At 41.4% G+C, this 15617-nt stretch overlaps 1 protein-coding gene and 1 pseudogene across 2 annotated transcripts in view; both read left to right on the plus strand.

Moving 5' to 3' along the window:
- Positions 1-15617, plus strand: part of LOC121551519 (gastrula zinc finger protein XlCGF57.1) — a 42434-nt gene that overhangs the window by 17840 nt on the left and 8977 nt on the right. Inside the window, exon 1 of one of the 2 annotated variants that reach the window (XM_041864219.2) lies at positions 13671-14167. The exons of the other annotated variant lie outside the window; for it this stretch is intronic. Within the exon in view, the coding sequence (XP_041720153.2) occupies positions 14159-14167 (9 nt within the window). The 5' untranslated portion in view covers positions 13671-14158. Of the gene's footprint in view, positions 1-13670; positions 14168-15617 lie in introns of those variants that run through there. 2 annotated transcript variants of the gene reach the window in all.
- On the plus strand, positions 1060-9721 carry LOC121551521 (annotated as a pseudogene).

A 15617-nucleotide genomic window follows, 5' to 3' on the forward strand; every position in this document is an offset into this window, starting at 1 on the left:
AATGAGATCTATATCCATCCAGGATACCTGGGCCAGGTCAATTAGGAAGGCCTGCTCGCTAAAGTGTTTTAGGGAGCGTTTGACAGTGATGAGGGGTGGTCGTTTGACCGCGGACCCGTTACGGACGCAGGCAATAAGGCAGTGATCGCTGAGATCCTGGTTGAAGACAGCGGAGGTGTATTTAGAGGGTAAGTTAGTCAGGATGATATCTATGAGGGTACCCATGTTTACGGATTTAGGGTTGTACCTGGTAGGTTCGTTGATAATTTGTGTGAGATTGAGGGCATCTAGTTTGGATTGTAGGATGGCCGGGGTGTTAAGCATATCCCAATTTAGGTCACCAAGCAGTACGAACTCTGAGGATAAATGGGGGGCAATCAATTCACATATGGTATCCAGGGCACAGCTGGGGGCTGAGGGCGGTCTGTAGCAAGCGGCAACAGTGAGAGACTTATTTCTGGAAAGGTGGATTTTTAGAAGTAGAAGCTCAAACTGTTTGGGCACAGACCTGGATAGTATGATAGAGCTCTGCAGGCTATCTCTACAGTAGATTGCAACTCCACCCCCTTTGGCAGTTCTATCTAGATGGAAAATGTTATAGTTGGGGATGGAAATTTCAGAATTTTTGGTGGCCTTCCTAAGCCACCATAATGTTTTGGAGCTTTTTGGCACATCAGCTGCTTACTCATTTAAGTCAGCTACCCTAACTGGGCCTCAGCCAATAAAAGTATCTGGACTCTCGACAAGGACGTTGTTCCAACAGGCTCTGGGGTAGAATTAGTTAGACAAAAACAAACAACAGGATTCTTGGTGAATAGGGTGTTGAACGTTTTATTGACTAATAGATCAGGTAAAATCTTACGCAGGATCTTTCTGAAGTAAGATTAGCCTACATTAGACGTTTATTTGTCACAACTTAAATCGAGTTTCGATATTTAAAAGGACGTTTGATTGCTCTGGTCTAGCTGTTCTTTATCTGAATGCTGTGACAAAGTAACTGTAGTGTAGGCTAGCTACAGATTTACTGTCACGTTTATTTTTTATTTTTTTTATAAACGCTGAAGAAAGAATAGCTTCCACGATGGATCAGGTAAGTTTGGTTTACTTTTATTAACAGTATGCCTACTGTGGTGTATAACATGTCTAGGCCTAGTTTTCATCATCTTTGATCTTCCATATCCCTTCGTTCCATTTGAACAGCTGGACAAAATAAACAATGGTGGTAATAAACACTTGTGATATTTTGTCCTTCAGCAAAGTAGCCTACTAGCCTAAAGCACACATATTGATACAAGGCAATGCGCAACGAGCAGCTAAAGTCAGAACCATGGAGAAATGAGGCCAAGCCTACACCTTGCAGTAGGGGTGGGTGGGTAAAATCCCCGGGGAAGCCAATCCAGAAAAATAGCCATATTACAACCTATTTGTTGTGATAATTGCGTTGTTTGCTCTATAACCTGCTAGTTCATATGCCTTGACACAGCCGAGACAAGAAGACAGTGGCATAATAAATTCAACCACACCTTTTGTTTAATCATAAAACCAGAGAGCAACATTTGTCCCTTGAAATTCACAAAACAAATTGCATGTAACAAACAGTTACATGACCTACAGCATGGTCAAGCCAGTTAATGTTACTAAACTATTGATTTAGAGTTACCGCAAGTTGCAAAGAAAACAGGGTCTGCCTTCACTATTCCAGCACCACTTCAACATAATCTAATCACCTATGCTTAGTCTAATACAGTGACAACTAAAAGATACCAAAAACGATTTAGTCTGATCAACCTAAGCTAAATATGTGTATCCATGGTACTGATTTCTGTGTGTGTGCAAGTAGAAAAAAACATGTTGAATCACCCGATGCTTGCTCGCTAGCCTTTAATTAATGGGCAACGATGCGCTACTCCAGCTAGTTAATTGCCCCTTTTCAAATTATTACTATTTTTGAGAAGTAACTGAGATACTCATCTCACTATTAATGCACTTTCAAAAAATTTAATTTGGACAGTTATTATGAAATATTTTATTCTGTTGTATTCCATTATATTATAGTTGTGAGATTAGAGTATTTTCTGTGCCTATTTAGCTGAAATTCTTGCCTTGATTTAAAACACTTTTATTTTTATTGAACCTTTATTTTATCAGGGAGTCATACATACAGTGGGGAGAACAAGTATTTGATACACTGCCGATTTTGCAGGTTTTCCTACTTACAAAGCATGTAAAGGTCTGTCATTTTTATCATAGGTACACTTCAACTGTGAGAGACGGAATCTAAAACAAAAATCCAGAAAATCACATTGTATGATTTTTAAGTAATTAATTTGCATTTTATTGCATGACATAAGTATTTGATCACCTACCAACCAGTAAGAATTCCGGCTCTCACAGACCTGTTAGTTTTTCTTTAAGAAGCCCTCCTGTTCTCCACTCATTACCTGTATTAACTGCACCTGTTTGAACTCGTTACCTGTATAAAAGACACCTGTCCACACACTCAATCAAACAGACTCCAACCTCTCCACAATGGCCAAGACCAGAAAGCTGTGTAAGGACATCAGGGATAAAATTGTAGACCTGCACAGGGCTGGGATGGGCTACAGGACAATAGGCAAGCAGCTTGGTGAGAAGGCAACAACTGTTGGCGCAATTATTAGAAAATTGAAATAGTTCAAGATGACGGTCAATCACCCTCGGTCTGGGGCTCCATGCAAGATCTCACCTCGTGGGGCATCAATGATCATGAGGAAGGTGAGGGATCAGCCCAGGACTACACGGCAGGACCTGGTCAATGACCTGAAGAGAGCTGGGACCACAGTCTCAAAGAAAACCATTAGTAACACACTACGCCGTCATGGATTAAAATCCTGCAGCGCACGCAAGGTCCCCCTGCTCAAGCCAGCGCATGTCCAGGCCCATCTGAAGTTTGTCAATGACCATCTGGATGATCCAGAGGAGGAATGGGAGAAGGTCATGTGGTCTGATGAGACAAAAATATAGCTTTTTGGTCTAAACTCCACTCGCCGTGTTTGGAGGAAGAAGAAGGATGAGTACAACCCCAAGAACACCATCCCAACCGTGAAGCATGGAGGTGGAAACATCATTCTTTGGGGATGCTTTTCTGCAAAGGGAACAGGACGACTGCACCGTATTGAGGGGAGGATGGATGGGGCCATGTATCGCGGGATCTTGGCCAACAACCTCCTTCCCTCAGTAAGAGCATTGAAGATGGGTCATGGCTGGGTCTTCCAGCATGACAACGACCCGAAACACACAGCCAGGGCAACTAAGGAGTGGCTCCGTAAGAAGCATTTCAAGGTCCTGGAGTGGCCTAGCCAGTCTCCAGACTTGAACCGAATAGAAAATCTTTGGAGGGAGCTGAAAGTCCGTATTGCCCAGCGACAGCCCCGAAACTGAAGGATCTGGAGAAGGTCTGTATGGAGTAGTGGGCCAAAATCCCTGCTGCAGTGTGTGCAAACCTGGTCAAGACCTACAGGAAACGTATGATCTCTGTAATTGCAAACAAAGGTTTCTGTACCAAATATTAAGTTCTGCTTTTCTGATGTATCAAATACTTATGTCATGCAATAAAATGCAAATTAATTACTTAAAAATCATACAATCTGATTTTCTGGATTTTTGTTTTAGATTCCGTCTCTCACAGTTGACGTGTACCTATGATAAAAATTACAGACCTCTACATGCTTTGTAAGTAGGAAAACCTGCAAAATCGGCAGTGTATCAAATACTTGTTCTCCCCACTGTATAGCTTCCATAAAGTGACCCTTGGACTTGTCGGATTGACACATTTTGAAAAGCTATGTAATGAGACATTATATAAACTCTTTATAGTGTTTTATTTACATTTTAGAGGTGATAAATTGGGCAAATCGGGTGAAGAAAGCCGGTTCCCCACATGACGCAGTAGCTTTCGCTTCCCCACCCGCCATTTTTAAAGAGACCCGGCGGAGCTCCATTGCTTTCTTCAATCATGCAGAGACGGGTAGCATGAAGGTCTCGTCATTGACTTTGCTGGAAAGGGGAGAAATGGTGCTTTACAATGGTATTCATATTACAGTTGACCTGGAAGTATTACCTTTTTTGGGGGCTAAAATAAGGTTAAGTGTACTGAACAATGCGATGTACAAAATGTTGTTAGCTAACGTTACTCCATAGGCCAAGCTACGGTAAGAGCTAGCCATATTTCACTGTCAGACAGGACACAACTCAAACTGTAGCTGAGAAAACAAATCAAATCAGATTTTGTTGGTCGCGTACACATACTTAACCACTTCGCTACACCCGCAATAAGATAAGCTATGTTCCTAGTTCCAACAGTGCAGTAATATCTAACAATTCACAACAATACACACAAATCTAAAATTAAAATAATGTTTAATTAAGAAATATATAAAAATTAGGACGAGCAATGTCGGAGTCCAGAGTATAAATACAGTACATTCATAAGTATGTGGACACCCCTTCAAATGATAGGATTCGGCTATTTCAGCCACACCCGTTGCTGACAGGTGTATAAAATTGAGCACACAGCCATGCAATCTCCATAGACAAACATTGGCAGTAGAATGGCCTTACTGAAGAGCTCAGTGACTTTCAACGTGGCGCCATCATGGATGCCACCTTTCCAACAAATCCGTTTGTCAAATTTCAGCCCTGCTAGAGTTTCCGCGGTCAACTGTTAGTGCTGTTTATTGTGAAGTAGAAACGTCTAGGAGCAACAATGGCTCAATCGAGAAGTGGTAGGCCACACAAGCTCACAGAGCGGGACCACCGAGTACTGAAGTGCGTTGCACGTAAACATCGTCTGTCCTCGGTAGCAACACTCACTACCGAGTTCCAAACTGCCACTGGACGCAACGTCAGCACAATAACTGTTCGTCGGGAGTTTCATGAAATGGATTTCCATAGCTGAGCAGACGCACACAAGCCTAAATTCACCATGCGCAATGCCAAGCGTCGGCTGGAGTGGTGTAAAGCTCGCCGCCATTGGACTCTGAAGCAGTGGAAACTAATTCTGTGGAGCTTCACCATCTGGCAGTCAGACTGACAAATCTGAGTTTGGCGGATGCTAGGAGAACGCTACCTGCCCCAATGCATAGAGGAGGAATAATGGTCTGGGGCTGTTTTTCATGGTTCGGGCTAGGCCTCTTAGTTCCAGTAAAGGGAAATCTTAACGCTACAGCACACAATGACATTCTAGACGATTCTGTGCTTCTAACTTTGTGGCAACAGTTTGGGGAAGGTCCCTTTCCTGTTTCAGCATGACAATGCCCCCGTGCACAAAGCGAGGTCCATGAAGAAATGGTTTGTGGAGATCGGTGTGAAAGATCTTGACTGGCCTGCACAGAGCCCTACCCTCAACCCCATCGAACACCTTTGGGATGAATTGGAACGCCGACCGCGAGCCAGGCCTAATCACCCAACATCAGTCCCCACAGCAATGTTCCAAAATCTAGTGGAAAGCCTTCCCTGAAAAGTGTATATAATGCCCATGACTTTGGAATGAGCTGTTTGACGAGCAGGTGTACACATACTTTTGGTCATGTTGTGTATGTGATGGGATACATAGACAATATGGACAGTATGTGGATATAATATTTATATCTGTAGATTACGTAGGATTGAATAGTGTGTGTGTGTGTGTGTGTGTGTATGTGTGTGTGTGTGTGTATGTATGTATGTATGTATGTATGTATGTATATATATATATATATATATATATATATATATACAGCAATAGTTGAATAGGATGGCCTTGACTAGAATACAGTATATACAAATGAAGTGGGTAAAAATTAAAGTTATTAAAAGTAACCAGTGTTCCATGCTATGTACATAGGCCAGCAGCCTCTAAGGTGCATGGTAACTTAACCGGGTGGTAGTCGGCAAGTGACAGTGACTAAGTTCAGGGCAGGTTACTGGGTGGAGGCCGTCTAGTGATGGCTGTTCAACAGTCTGATGGCCTTGAGATAGAAGCTGTTTTTCAGTCTCTCGGTCCCAGCTGTGATGCACCTGTACTGACCTCGTCTTCTGGATGATAGCGGGGTGAACAGGCCATTGCTCGGGTGGTTGATGATCTTTTTGGCCTTCCTGTGACGTTGGGTGCTGTAGATGTCTTGGAGGGCAGACATTGTGCCCCGGTGATGCGTTGGGCAGACCGCACCACCCTCTGGAGAGCCCTGAAATTGCGAACGTGCAGTTGCTGTACCAGGCGGTGATACAGCCCGACAGGATGCTCTCAATGGTGCATCTGTAAAAGTTTGTGGGTCTTAGGGGCCAAGCCGAATTTCTTCAGCCTCCTGAGGTTGAAGAGGCGCTGTTGAGCCGCCTTCACCACACTGTCTGTGTGGGTGGACCATTTCAGATTGTCAGATGTGTACACAAAGGAACTGGAAGCTTTTTACCTTCTCCACTGCGGCCCTGTCGACGTGGATGGGCAGAGAGGAGGAGATTGGAGTCGTGATCTGATTTGCCGAAGGGAGGGCAAATGCACATGTAAAAAGGACGTTGTCCACTTCAGTGTGCAAATACATGCATGCTAGCATCAGAAAAACTCACCAGTTTCGAACATCCAGAATAGATTCTAGTATGCACCTTCTCCTGTCTTGACATTTTCATCCAAATATGTGCGGATCAACAGTGCCAAACTAACAACTCTGCCATTTGACAGGCTTGATTGTATTTACAGCTCTGATCTGGATGGTGGACTAGCCCATGTGTTGGATATTTGTCAACGGCCATTCCAGTGGTGTGGCGGTTGGGGAGGGGGCTAATGTTCCCAAACCCTGATTATATAAATGTATAGGATGCATAAATGTAATGGTTTAGGCTAGAAACAAGCTGTAAAAGGCACCAGAAAGACGTGGCTCTATTGTACAGCCACATTTTGGAAAGGGGTGGGGACATTCGGCCCGTATCTTGAAAGAGAGGGTGGTGTTCCTCGTTCCAGCATCTCTTAAGATCTCCTCCTAACACATATGGACCCAGAACTAAATCGAGCGGCTGACCAATTACGTGAGACATTAGTTCTGGGTTAACCAAGATTAACTCAGGGGTGAAAGATGTGTTCAACTCCAATTAATTCTCAATCAAAGGTTCTGAACATAAGACGGGGGCATTACAAATGTTTAAATGTTTTACATTTGTAAATAATATACAACTTCCATTTGAAAAAACTGTACATTTGTAGAAAGTAGTGATCAATTACACACTTCAGGAGAAAGTAGTTATTATAAGGATGCACCCAATCAATCAGAGATTTAGACTAAAGTAACCAAATGTTTGGTCTAATGATATTCTATGTACAATACTTCCTGTGGTCACCAGGACAGAGCTAGCCCGTCGCCCTCCATCCTGCCAGAGTTCCCTGGTCACAACTCTCCTGGTAGAGTCTTACTGCAGGGTCTGAAGAGGGTGTCTGTGTGGCTGGTCGACTGCAGGAAAGCACCAGGGCAGAGTGGAACTGTAAGAGAAGGACACGAGGAGGAGGGAGATGGAGATTTGATTTCATCAAGTAAGAACAATGGGGTGTGTGGATTAGACTACAATCTGCTTCTGCAACTTCTGTTAATTGATTTTATAAACAGTATACTCAATGTCCAGTAAATTGTTGATCCAGTTTCGTGAACGGAGGGGGTGTACCTAATAAACTGGCCACGGAGTGTATATTGATGATAAGGGCGGCAGGTAGCCTAGTGGTTAAGAGCGTTGGGCCACTAATCGAAAGGTTGCTGGTCAAATCTCTGAGCCGACTAGGTGAAAAATCTGTCTGTGCCCTTGAGCAAGGTGCTTAACCCTAATTGCTCCTGTAAGTCGCTCTGGATAAGAGTGTCTGCTAAATAACAAAGAATTAAAACAAGATATTATAGTATTTATGGACCCATATTTCCCAAACCTATTTATTCAATGTCTTTGTTTCACAGGGGACACCCCTAACAGTCATTCTATCAGTGGGAGGGGCTTATCATCTGGGGAAACTCAACCACATGATGTTGCTGACGAGACAGAGAAGAGTTTCTCCAGATCGGAACATCTCAAGAAACACCAGCAGAGACGTACAGGGAAGAAACCTCACTGCTGCTCTGGCTGTGGGAAGAGTTTCACAAGCCAGAGTGGCTTCATTATTCACTGTGATCAGTGTGGGAAGAGTTTTGCTGCATCTAACACCTTCAAATCTCATCCAAGAATTCATACAGGGGAGAAGCCTTACTCCTGCCTTGATTGTGGGAAAAGCTTTGATAGTGCAGGAGCCCTAACCATACACCAGCGTGTACACACTGGAGAGAAGCCTTTTACCTGTGATCAGTGTGGGAAGACCTTCAATCAGTCAGTCCACCTGACAAAACACAAGCTGACACACACTGGAGTTAAGCCTTATAGCTGTGATCAGTGTGGAAGGAGCTTCAGTCAGTCAAGCAACTTGACCAAACACCAGCGTGTACACACTGGAGAGAAGCCTTTTACCTGTGATCAGTGTGGGAAGACCTTCAATCAGTCAGTCCACCTGACAAAACACAAGCTGACACACACTGGAGTTAAGCCTTATAGCTGTGATCAGTGTGGAAAGGGCTTCAATCAGTCAAGCAACTTGACCATACACCAGCGTGTACACACTGGAGAGAAGCCTTTTACCTGTGATCAGTGTGGGAAGAACTTCAATCAGTTAGGCAACCTGACAAAACACAAGATAAAACACACAGGAGTTAAGCCTTATAGCTGTGATCAGTGTGGGAAGAGCTTTGCTGTAGCTTTCTCCCTGAATAGACACCAGGTAATACACACTGGAGAAAAGCCTTATAGCTGTAATCAGTGTGGGAAGAGCTTTGCATTGGTTTCCTCCCTGATTAGACACTATCGAACACACACTGGAGAGAGAACTTATGTCTATGTGGGAAGAGCTTTGCTCTAGCTTTCTCCCTGAATAGACACCAGGTAATACACACTGGAGAGAAGCCTTATAGCTGTGATCAGTGTGGGAAGACCTTTACTGTAGCTTCCTCCCTGACTAGACACCAGCGAACACACACTGGTGATAAACCTTACATAGAGATATGTGGGAAGAGCTTTGTTCATTTAGGGCCAATGAGAAAACACCAAAAAGCACAAACATGACGTATTTCATCTCCCTCCTATCCGGCACCGGTTCCAGATCCCTAAATAAAGGATCAATAGAAAACATCTAGTGAACAGTCATATCCATCTCCCATTCTTAAATCAGGTTACTTATTCTGATCACCATGGTAACCTCTGAGTAGCATAATATTCAGCTCTGATCTAGGATCAGGTCTCCCCTGTGTCTATGTAATATCACACATTGGGATCTAAATGCATAAATGTTCTAGAAAATGTCATAGTGAACCTGTGTGTGTTGGGGGGGATGTTGATAATTGTATCTTCTTTCATATACTCATGATACTATTATTATTAAATGTCATTATGTAGAACAATGTTTCAACAATAGGTGTATATTCATGTATTCAATTGATCAATACATTCATTATATTATCTTCTAAACAAGAAGTTATCACTTTAATTTGATATTTTCATAATTATCTAAATTGATTAAAATGATCCAAAAACGAATCAATGATGAATTGGGTAATAATATCCATGTGGTCAAGGCAAGAACTATGTATACTGTGTCTTGTAACAATGGTTAATGTAATAACCTTTAGATTTTATGTAATAAAACCGGTAAATGTAATACCTTGTTGGTTAATATAAATAATGTTGAATTGTTATAATAATAACTTTTCCATTTAATGTAATAAGTTATGTTATCAGGTGAGTAACAATTTTTTTGATGAATAACATAACTTAAACCGATCATGTAATAACACCTAAACCAATTTTTTATGTGTTACTTCACTAATGTTAATGCACATACCACACTCCACCAATTGCAAACCCAAACACACAAACCTATGCACTTGTACTCACACACAATCACACACTCTTAATCATCAAAATGTATTGGTCGCATACACATATTTAGCAGATGTTATTGCATGTGTAGAAATGCTTGTGTTCCTAGCTCCAACAGTGCAGTAATATCTAACAATACACAACAATATACACACATTTAAAAGTAAAATAATGGCATTCTTTAAATGTACACAACTGTACAATCATACACACACACACAGATCCACACATTGATAAAAAATAAACTGAACTAATCTGTAGGTTTTATAGTCAATGAGCCATTGGGCTCGGTGGGGCTCACCTGGGGTCGATGTCCCTAGAGTGTAAAATGTGTTCTATCATTGCAGCAATGGTAGCTTTCTGTATATTTTCTATATTTCTATCCATCCCTCCATCCCATTCAGTTTTCCCATAGGGGTTTTACCCTATGACAATGTCAGAATACAGTACATCAGGTTATTGCTCATGTATACCCTTTAATCATATATCATTGGAAATATTAGATTCATAGCTATCCATCAGACACATTTTCAGAATGTTCAGATCGACAGAAGTGGGATCTTTGACCTCTAGGAAACATGTCAGAATTATCTGTCATAGCTTTAAAAATAAAATGATACATTTTAAACTTTGTTTGACAAGTGGTTCTGAAACGTCATAAAAATGACCTTTAAAAAGTGGCCAGACCCGACCGGACCCCCACCCCATCATGGTCTACCACCTCCACCCAGACCACCACTCCTCGGAGAGGTCACTACACGACTCAAAGGACTGATGTCAACGTCAGAAGACGGTAAGAGTGAAAACTATTTTCAGATAGAAACATAAACTAGACAAACATACTTTGATAATGTCATGTATTGTCAGTTGGACGAAACTTGACCAAAATACACATTTGGAAAAGGTGAATATCATTAATGTAAATGAAAGAGTAAGGGACCAAGTATGGACTGTGGCCAGAAGAAGGTGAAGAGCAAATCATATTTTGACTCTGACTCCAATATTATGTGAATGCTAAAGGCCCGTAATTGTATCAATGAATCTAACCAAGATAGCAAGCCTTGCATCACCACTCAGAATAATATAAGATGCAAGTGTCCAGGTTAACCGTTATGCATTTATTAAAAGACTAATGAACCACAGCTAATATCTTGCAATCAATGACCTAGAATTAAAGGTAAGAATCTCTGGATTAACTATCTAATGATAGCTACAGTGCCTTGCAAAACTATTCACCCCCTTGGCGTTTTTCCTATTTTGTTGCATTACAGCCTGTAATTTAAATTGATTTTTATTTGGATTTCATGTAATGGACATACACAAAATAGTCCAAATTGGTGAAGTGAAATGGAAAAAAATAACATGTTTCAGAAAATTCAAAACAATAAATAACAGAAAAGTGGTGCGTGGATATGTATTCACCCCCTTTGCTATGAAGCCCTTAAATAAGATCTGGTGCAACCAATTACCTTCAGAAGTCACATAACTAGTTAAATAAAGTCCACCTGTGTGCAATCTAAGTGTCACATGATCTGTCACATGATCTCAGTATATCTACACCTGTTCTGCAACACCACGCAAGCGGCACCATGAAGACCAAGGAGCTCTCCAAACAGGTCAGGGACAAAGTTGTGGAGAAGTACAGATCAGGGTTGGGTTATAAAATAACATCCGAAACTTTGAACATCCCACGGAGCACCATTAAATCCATTATTAAAAAATGGAAAGAATATGGCACCACAACAAACCTGCCAAGATTGGGCCGCTCACCAAAACTCCTGTACCAGGCAAGGAGGGCATTAATCAGAGAGGCAACAAAGAGACCAACGATAACCCTGAAGAAGCTGCAAAGCTCCACAGCGGAGATAGGAGTATCTGTCTATAGGACCACTTTAAGCCGTACACTCCACAGAGCTGGGCTTTACGGAAGAGTGGCCAGAAAAAAAGCCATTGCTTAAAGAAAACAATAAGCAAACACCTTTGGTGTTCGCCAAAAGCCATGTGGGAGAATACACAAACACATGGAAGAAGGTATTCTGGTCAGATGAGAATAAAATTGAGCTTTTTGGCCATCAAGGAAAACGCTTTGTCTGGCTCAAACCCAACACCTCTCATCACTCCGAGAACACCATCCCTACAGTGAAGCATGGTGGTTGCAGCATCATGCTGTGGGGATGTTTTTCATTGGCAGGGACTGGGAAACTGGTTAGAATTGAAGGATTGATGAATGGCGCTAAATACAGGGAAATTCTTGAGGGAAACCTGTTTCAGTCTTCCAGAGATTTGAGACTGGGACGGAGGTTCACCTTTCAGCAGGACAATGACCCTGAGCATACTGCTAAAGCAACACTTGAGTGGTTTAAGGGGAAACATTTAAATGTCTTGGAATGGCCTAGTCAAAGCCCAGACCTCAATTCAATTGAGAATCTGTGGTATGACTTAAAGATTGCTGTACACCAGCGGAACCCATCCAACTTGAAGGAGTTGGAGCAGTTTTGCCTTGAACAATGGGCAAAAATCCCAGTGGCTAGATGTGCCAAGCTTATAGAGACATACCCCAAGAGACTTGCAGCTGTAATTGCTGCAAAAGGTGGCTCTACAAAGTAGGGGGGTGGGGGGTGAATAGAAGCACGCTGACGTTTTCTGTTTTTTATTCTTCTGTCTTGTTTGCAAGAAAAAATATTTTGCATCTTCAAAGTGGTAGGCATGTTGTGTAAATCAAACGATACAAACCTCCAAAAAATCCATTTTAATTCCAGGTTGTAAGGCAACAAAATAGGAAAAATGCCAAGGGGGGTGAATACTTTTGCAAGCCCCTGTAAATGTAGTAATGAATAAATTGGCTACATTTCTTTAAATTGACAATTCTGTGACCTGTCACGGGCAAGTTTTAAAATTACACTACCTGTTAGCAAAGGTGTCAGCTACAGATGATGTCCAAGAGTTTGCAGGGATTTGTAGTCTTTCATGATGTCTACTTTTATGCTAATTAGCATTTGCAAAATTTGAGAGTAAATAGAGCCGACTATATTGATAAAAGTCACCTTGTCCGAGAGAGATTTACACGGTTATCAAAATGTCTCGCCAGGGTAACCCTATGGGAAATCTCCTAAAGGAAAAATGAATGGTGGAAAACAATTGGAACCATTTCCCTGTTTGACCACTAGGTTTTATGGGTACTATGACTCGTCCACTGTGGGGCTCTAAAGAGAGAAATAGTCATGCCATCTTGTTATAGGCACTAATTTTGCCATGGTTCGTTGGACAAAACCTATGGGGAAAATGAATGGTGTTTTTGTAAGGTGTTTTGATAAATGCCTAAAATCAGGTCCGTTGTAAACACAGGTTTAGGAGATCTTATTTGTTTTGTTCTATAATCTTTATCAACTTATGTCACTTCTTGTGAATTTTGAAGAATGTATGTAATAGAAAAAGCATATAAATGACATAAAGGCTTCATAATAATCTCCTGTCCTCTCAGGCTGCTGGCCTGGTGTAGGATCAGAGGGCCGAAGCAGTGGAATAATGATGAGCTTTTTAATTGGTGTTGGTTTTTCACAAAGTGTAATTAATTTATACTACAGCACAGTAGGCTGACACACAGCCAAATGCAATTCGTAGCGGCATGCACCTATAACAATTGTTTGCGGACCGCAATAATACCAAAGAAGAAGACCACTTCCTTCAGTCTGCTCTATTCCGTGAAGCGGAAGAAGTATACAGCCACTGACTACTGCGGAGGTTGCATTGCTTTTAATGCCTCATGGCCACTGCAGAGGTCGGATTGAACATACATCGGGTTTTACTGCTTCGCTGCACAGATAGCGCTGCTGCAATCAGTCTGGTATTTTATAGGCTACCCTTACTGGGCCTCAGTAAATTATTACTATCTGGACTCTCGATGAGGACGTTGTTCCAAGTGGCTCTCGGGTAGAGGTAGAGGTAGACGATAACAGATATCAGGATTCTTGGTGAATAGGGTGTTGAACGTTTTATTGACTAATAGATCAGGTAAAATATTATCCAAGATCTTTCTGAAATACGATTAGCCTACATTAGACGTTTATTTGTCACAACTTAAATCGAATTTCGATATTTAAAAGGACGTTTGATTGCTCTGGTCTAGCTGTGACAAAGAAAGTAACTAGTGTAGGCTAGCTACAGATTTACTCTTGAGGTTTTTTTATTTGAAGAAAAAATAGCTTCCACGATGGATCAGGTAAGTTTGGTTTACTTTTATTAACAGTATACCTACTGTGGTGTATAACATGTATAGGCCTAGTTTTCATCATCTGGTGGTAATAAACTCTTGGTATATTTTGGCCTTCAGCAAAGTAGCCTACAGATTGATACAAGGCAATGCGCAAAGAGCAGCTAAAGTCAGAACCATGGAGAAATGAGTCCAAGCCTACACCTTGCAGTAGGGGTGTTGGTAAAATCACCAGGGAAGCCAATTCAGAAAAATCGCCATATTACAACCTATTTGTTGTGATAATTGCGTTTTTTGTTATATGACCTGTTACTTTATATGCCTTGACACAGCCGAGACAAGAAGACGGTGGCAAAATAAATTCAACCACACCTTTTTTTCAATCATAAAACCGGAGAGGAACATCTGTCTGGTTGAGTTTATAAAACATGTTGCATGTAACAAACAGTTACGTGACCTACAGAATGGTCAAGCAAGTTAATGTTTTCGGCCTACTAAACAACTATTGATTTAGAGTTACCGCAAGTCGCAAAGAAAACAGGCGCTGCCTCCACTATTCAAGCACCATTTCAACTTCATCATCTAATCACCTATGCTTAGTCTACAACCGTGACAACTAAAATATACCAAAAACCAGGGGTGCAACTTTCACTGGGGATAGGGTGGACATGTGCCCCAACTTTCTTAAATTGCACTATAGTTTCCATAAAGTGACCATTTGACTAAGTTTGTAGGTGCAACAGTATTTTTTATTTCTGTCCATTAAGAACCAACGATGTGCTACCTTTTTGTAGCATTTCTGACAATGCTAACTTAATTTGAGCCAAATCTGAGTTCTATCTAACCTGGTCAGCAACGTGGATACTTGGCAACAATACAGCTGCTATTAGCTAACGTTAGCTTGCTTGTCCAATGTCCAGCAGCTAGCCTCTTTAGCTAGCTAACACGAGTTAGCTGAAAGTAGCTAGCTAGTTCGTTAGAACCAGACAACATGGACACAGAAGCTAGCTAATGATAGCTAGTTCATGTCCAAATGCCACTCATAATTTTTTTTTCTAAACATAGCTACATCAGTTCAAAACCAAATTGTCATGCTGCTACCTTACAATGCATGCAATGCAATGGACTTTTGCAACACTAGCTAGCTATCTACTCCATAGAACAAGCAATGCTAAGAGCTAGCTACAGTTGAAGTCAGAAGTTTACATACACCTTAGCCAAATATATTTAAACTCAGTTTTTCACAATTCCTGAAATTTAATCCTAGTAAGAAATTCCATGTCTTAGGTCAGTTAGGATCACCACTTAATTTTAATAATGTGAAATGTCTGAATAATAGTAGAGAGAATTATTTAGTTCAGCTTTTATTTCTTTCAGCACGTTCCCAGTGGGTCAGAAGTTTACATACACTCAATTTGTATTTGGTAGCATTGCCTTTAAATTGTTTAACTTGGGTCAA

This window comes from Coregonus clupeaformis, unplaced genomic scaffold, assembly GCF_020615455.1.
Source record: "Coregonus clupeaformis isolate EN_2021a unplaced genomic scaffold, ASM2061545v1 scaf0595, whole genome shotgun sequence".
Lineage (NCBI taxonomy): Eukaryota > Metazoa > Chordata > Actinopteri > Salmoniformes > Salmonidae > Coregonus > Coregonus clupeaformis.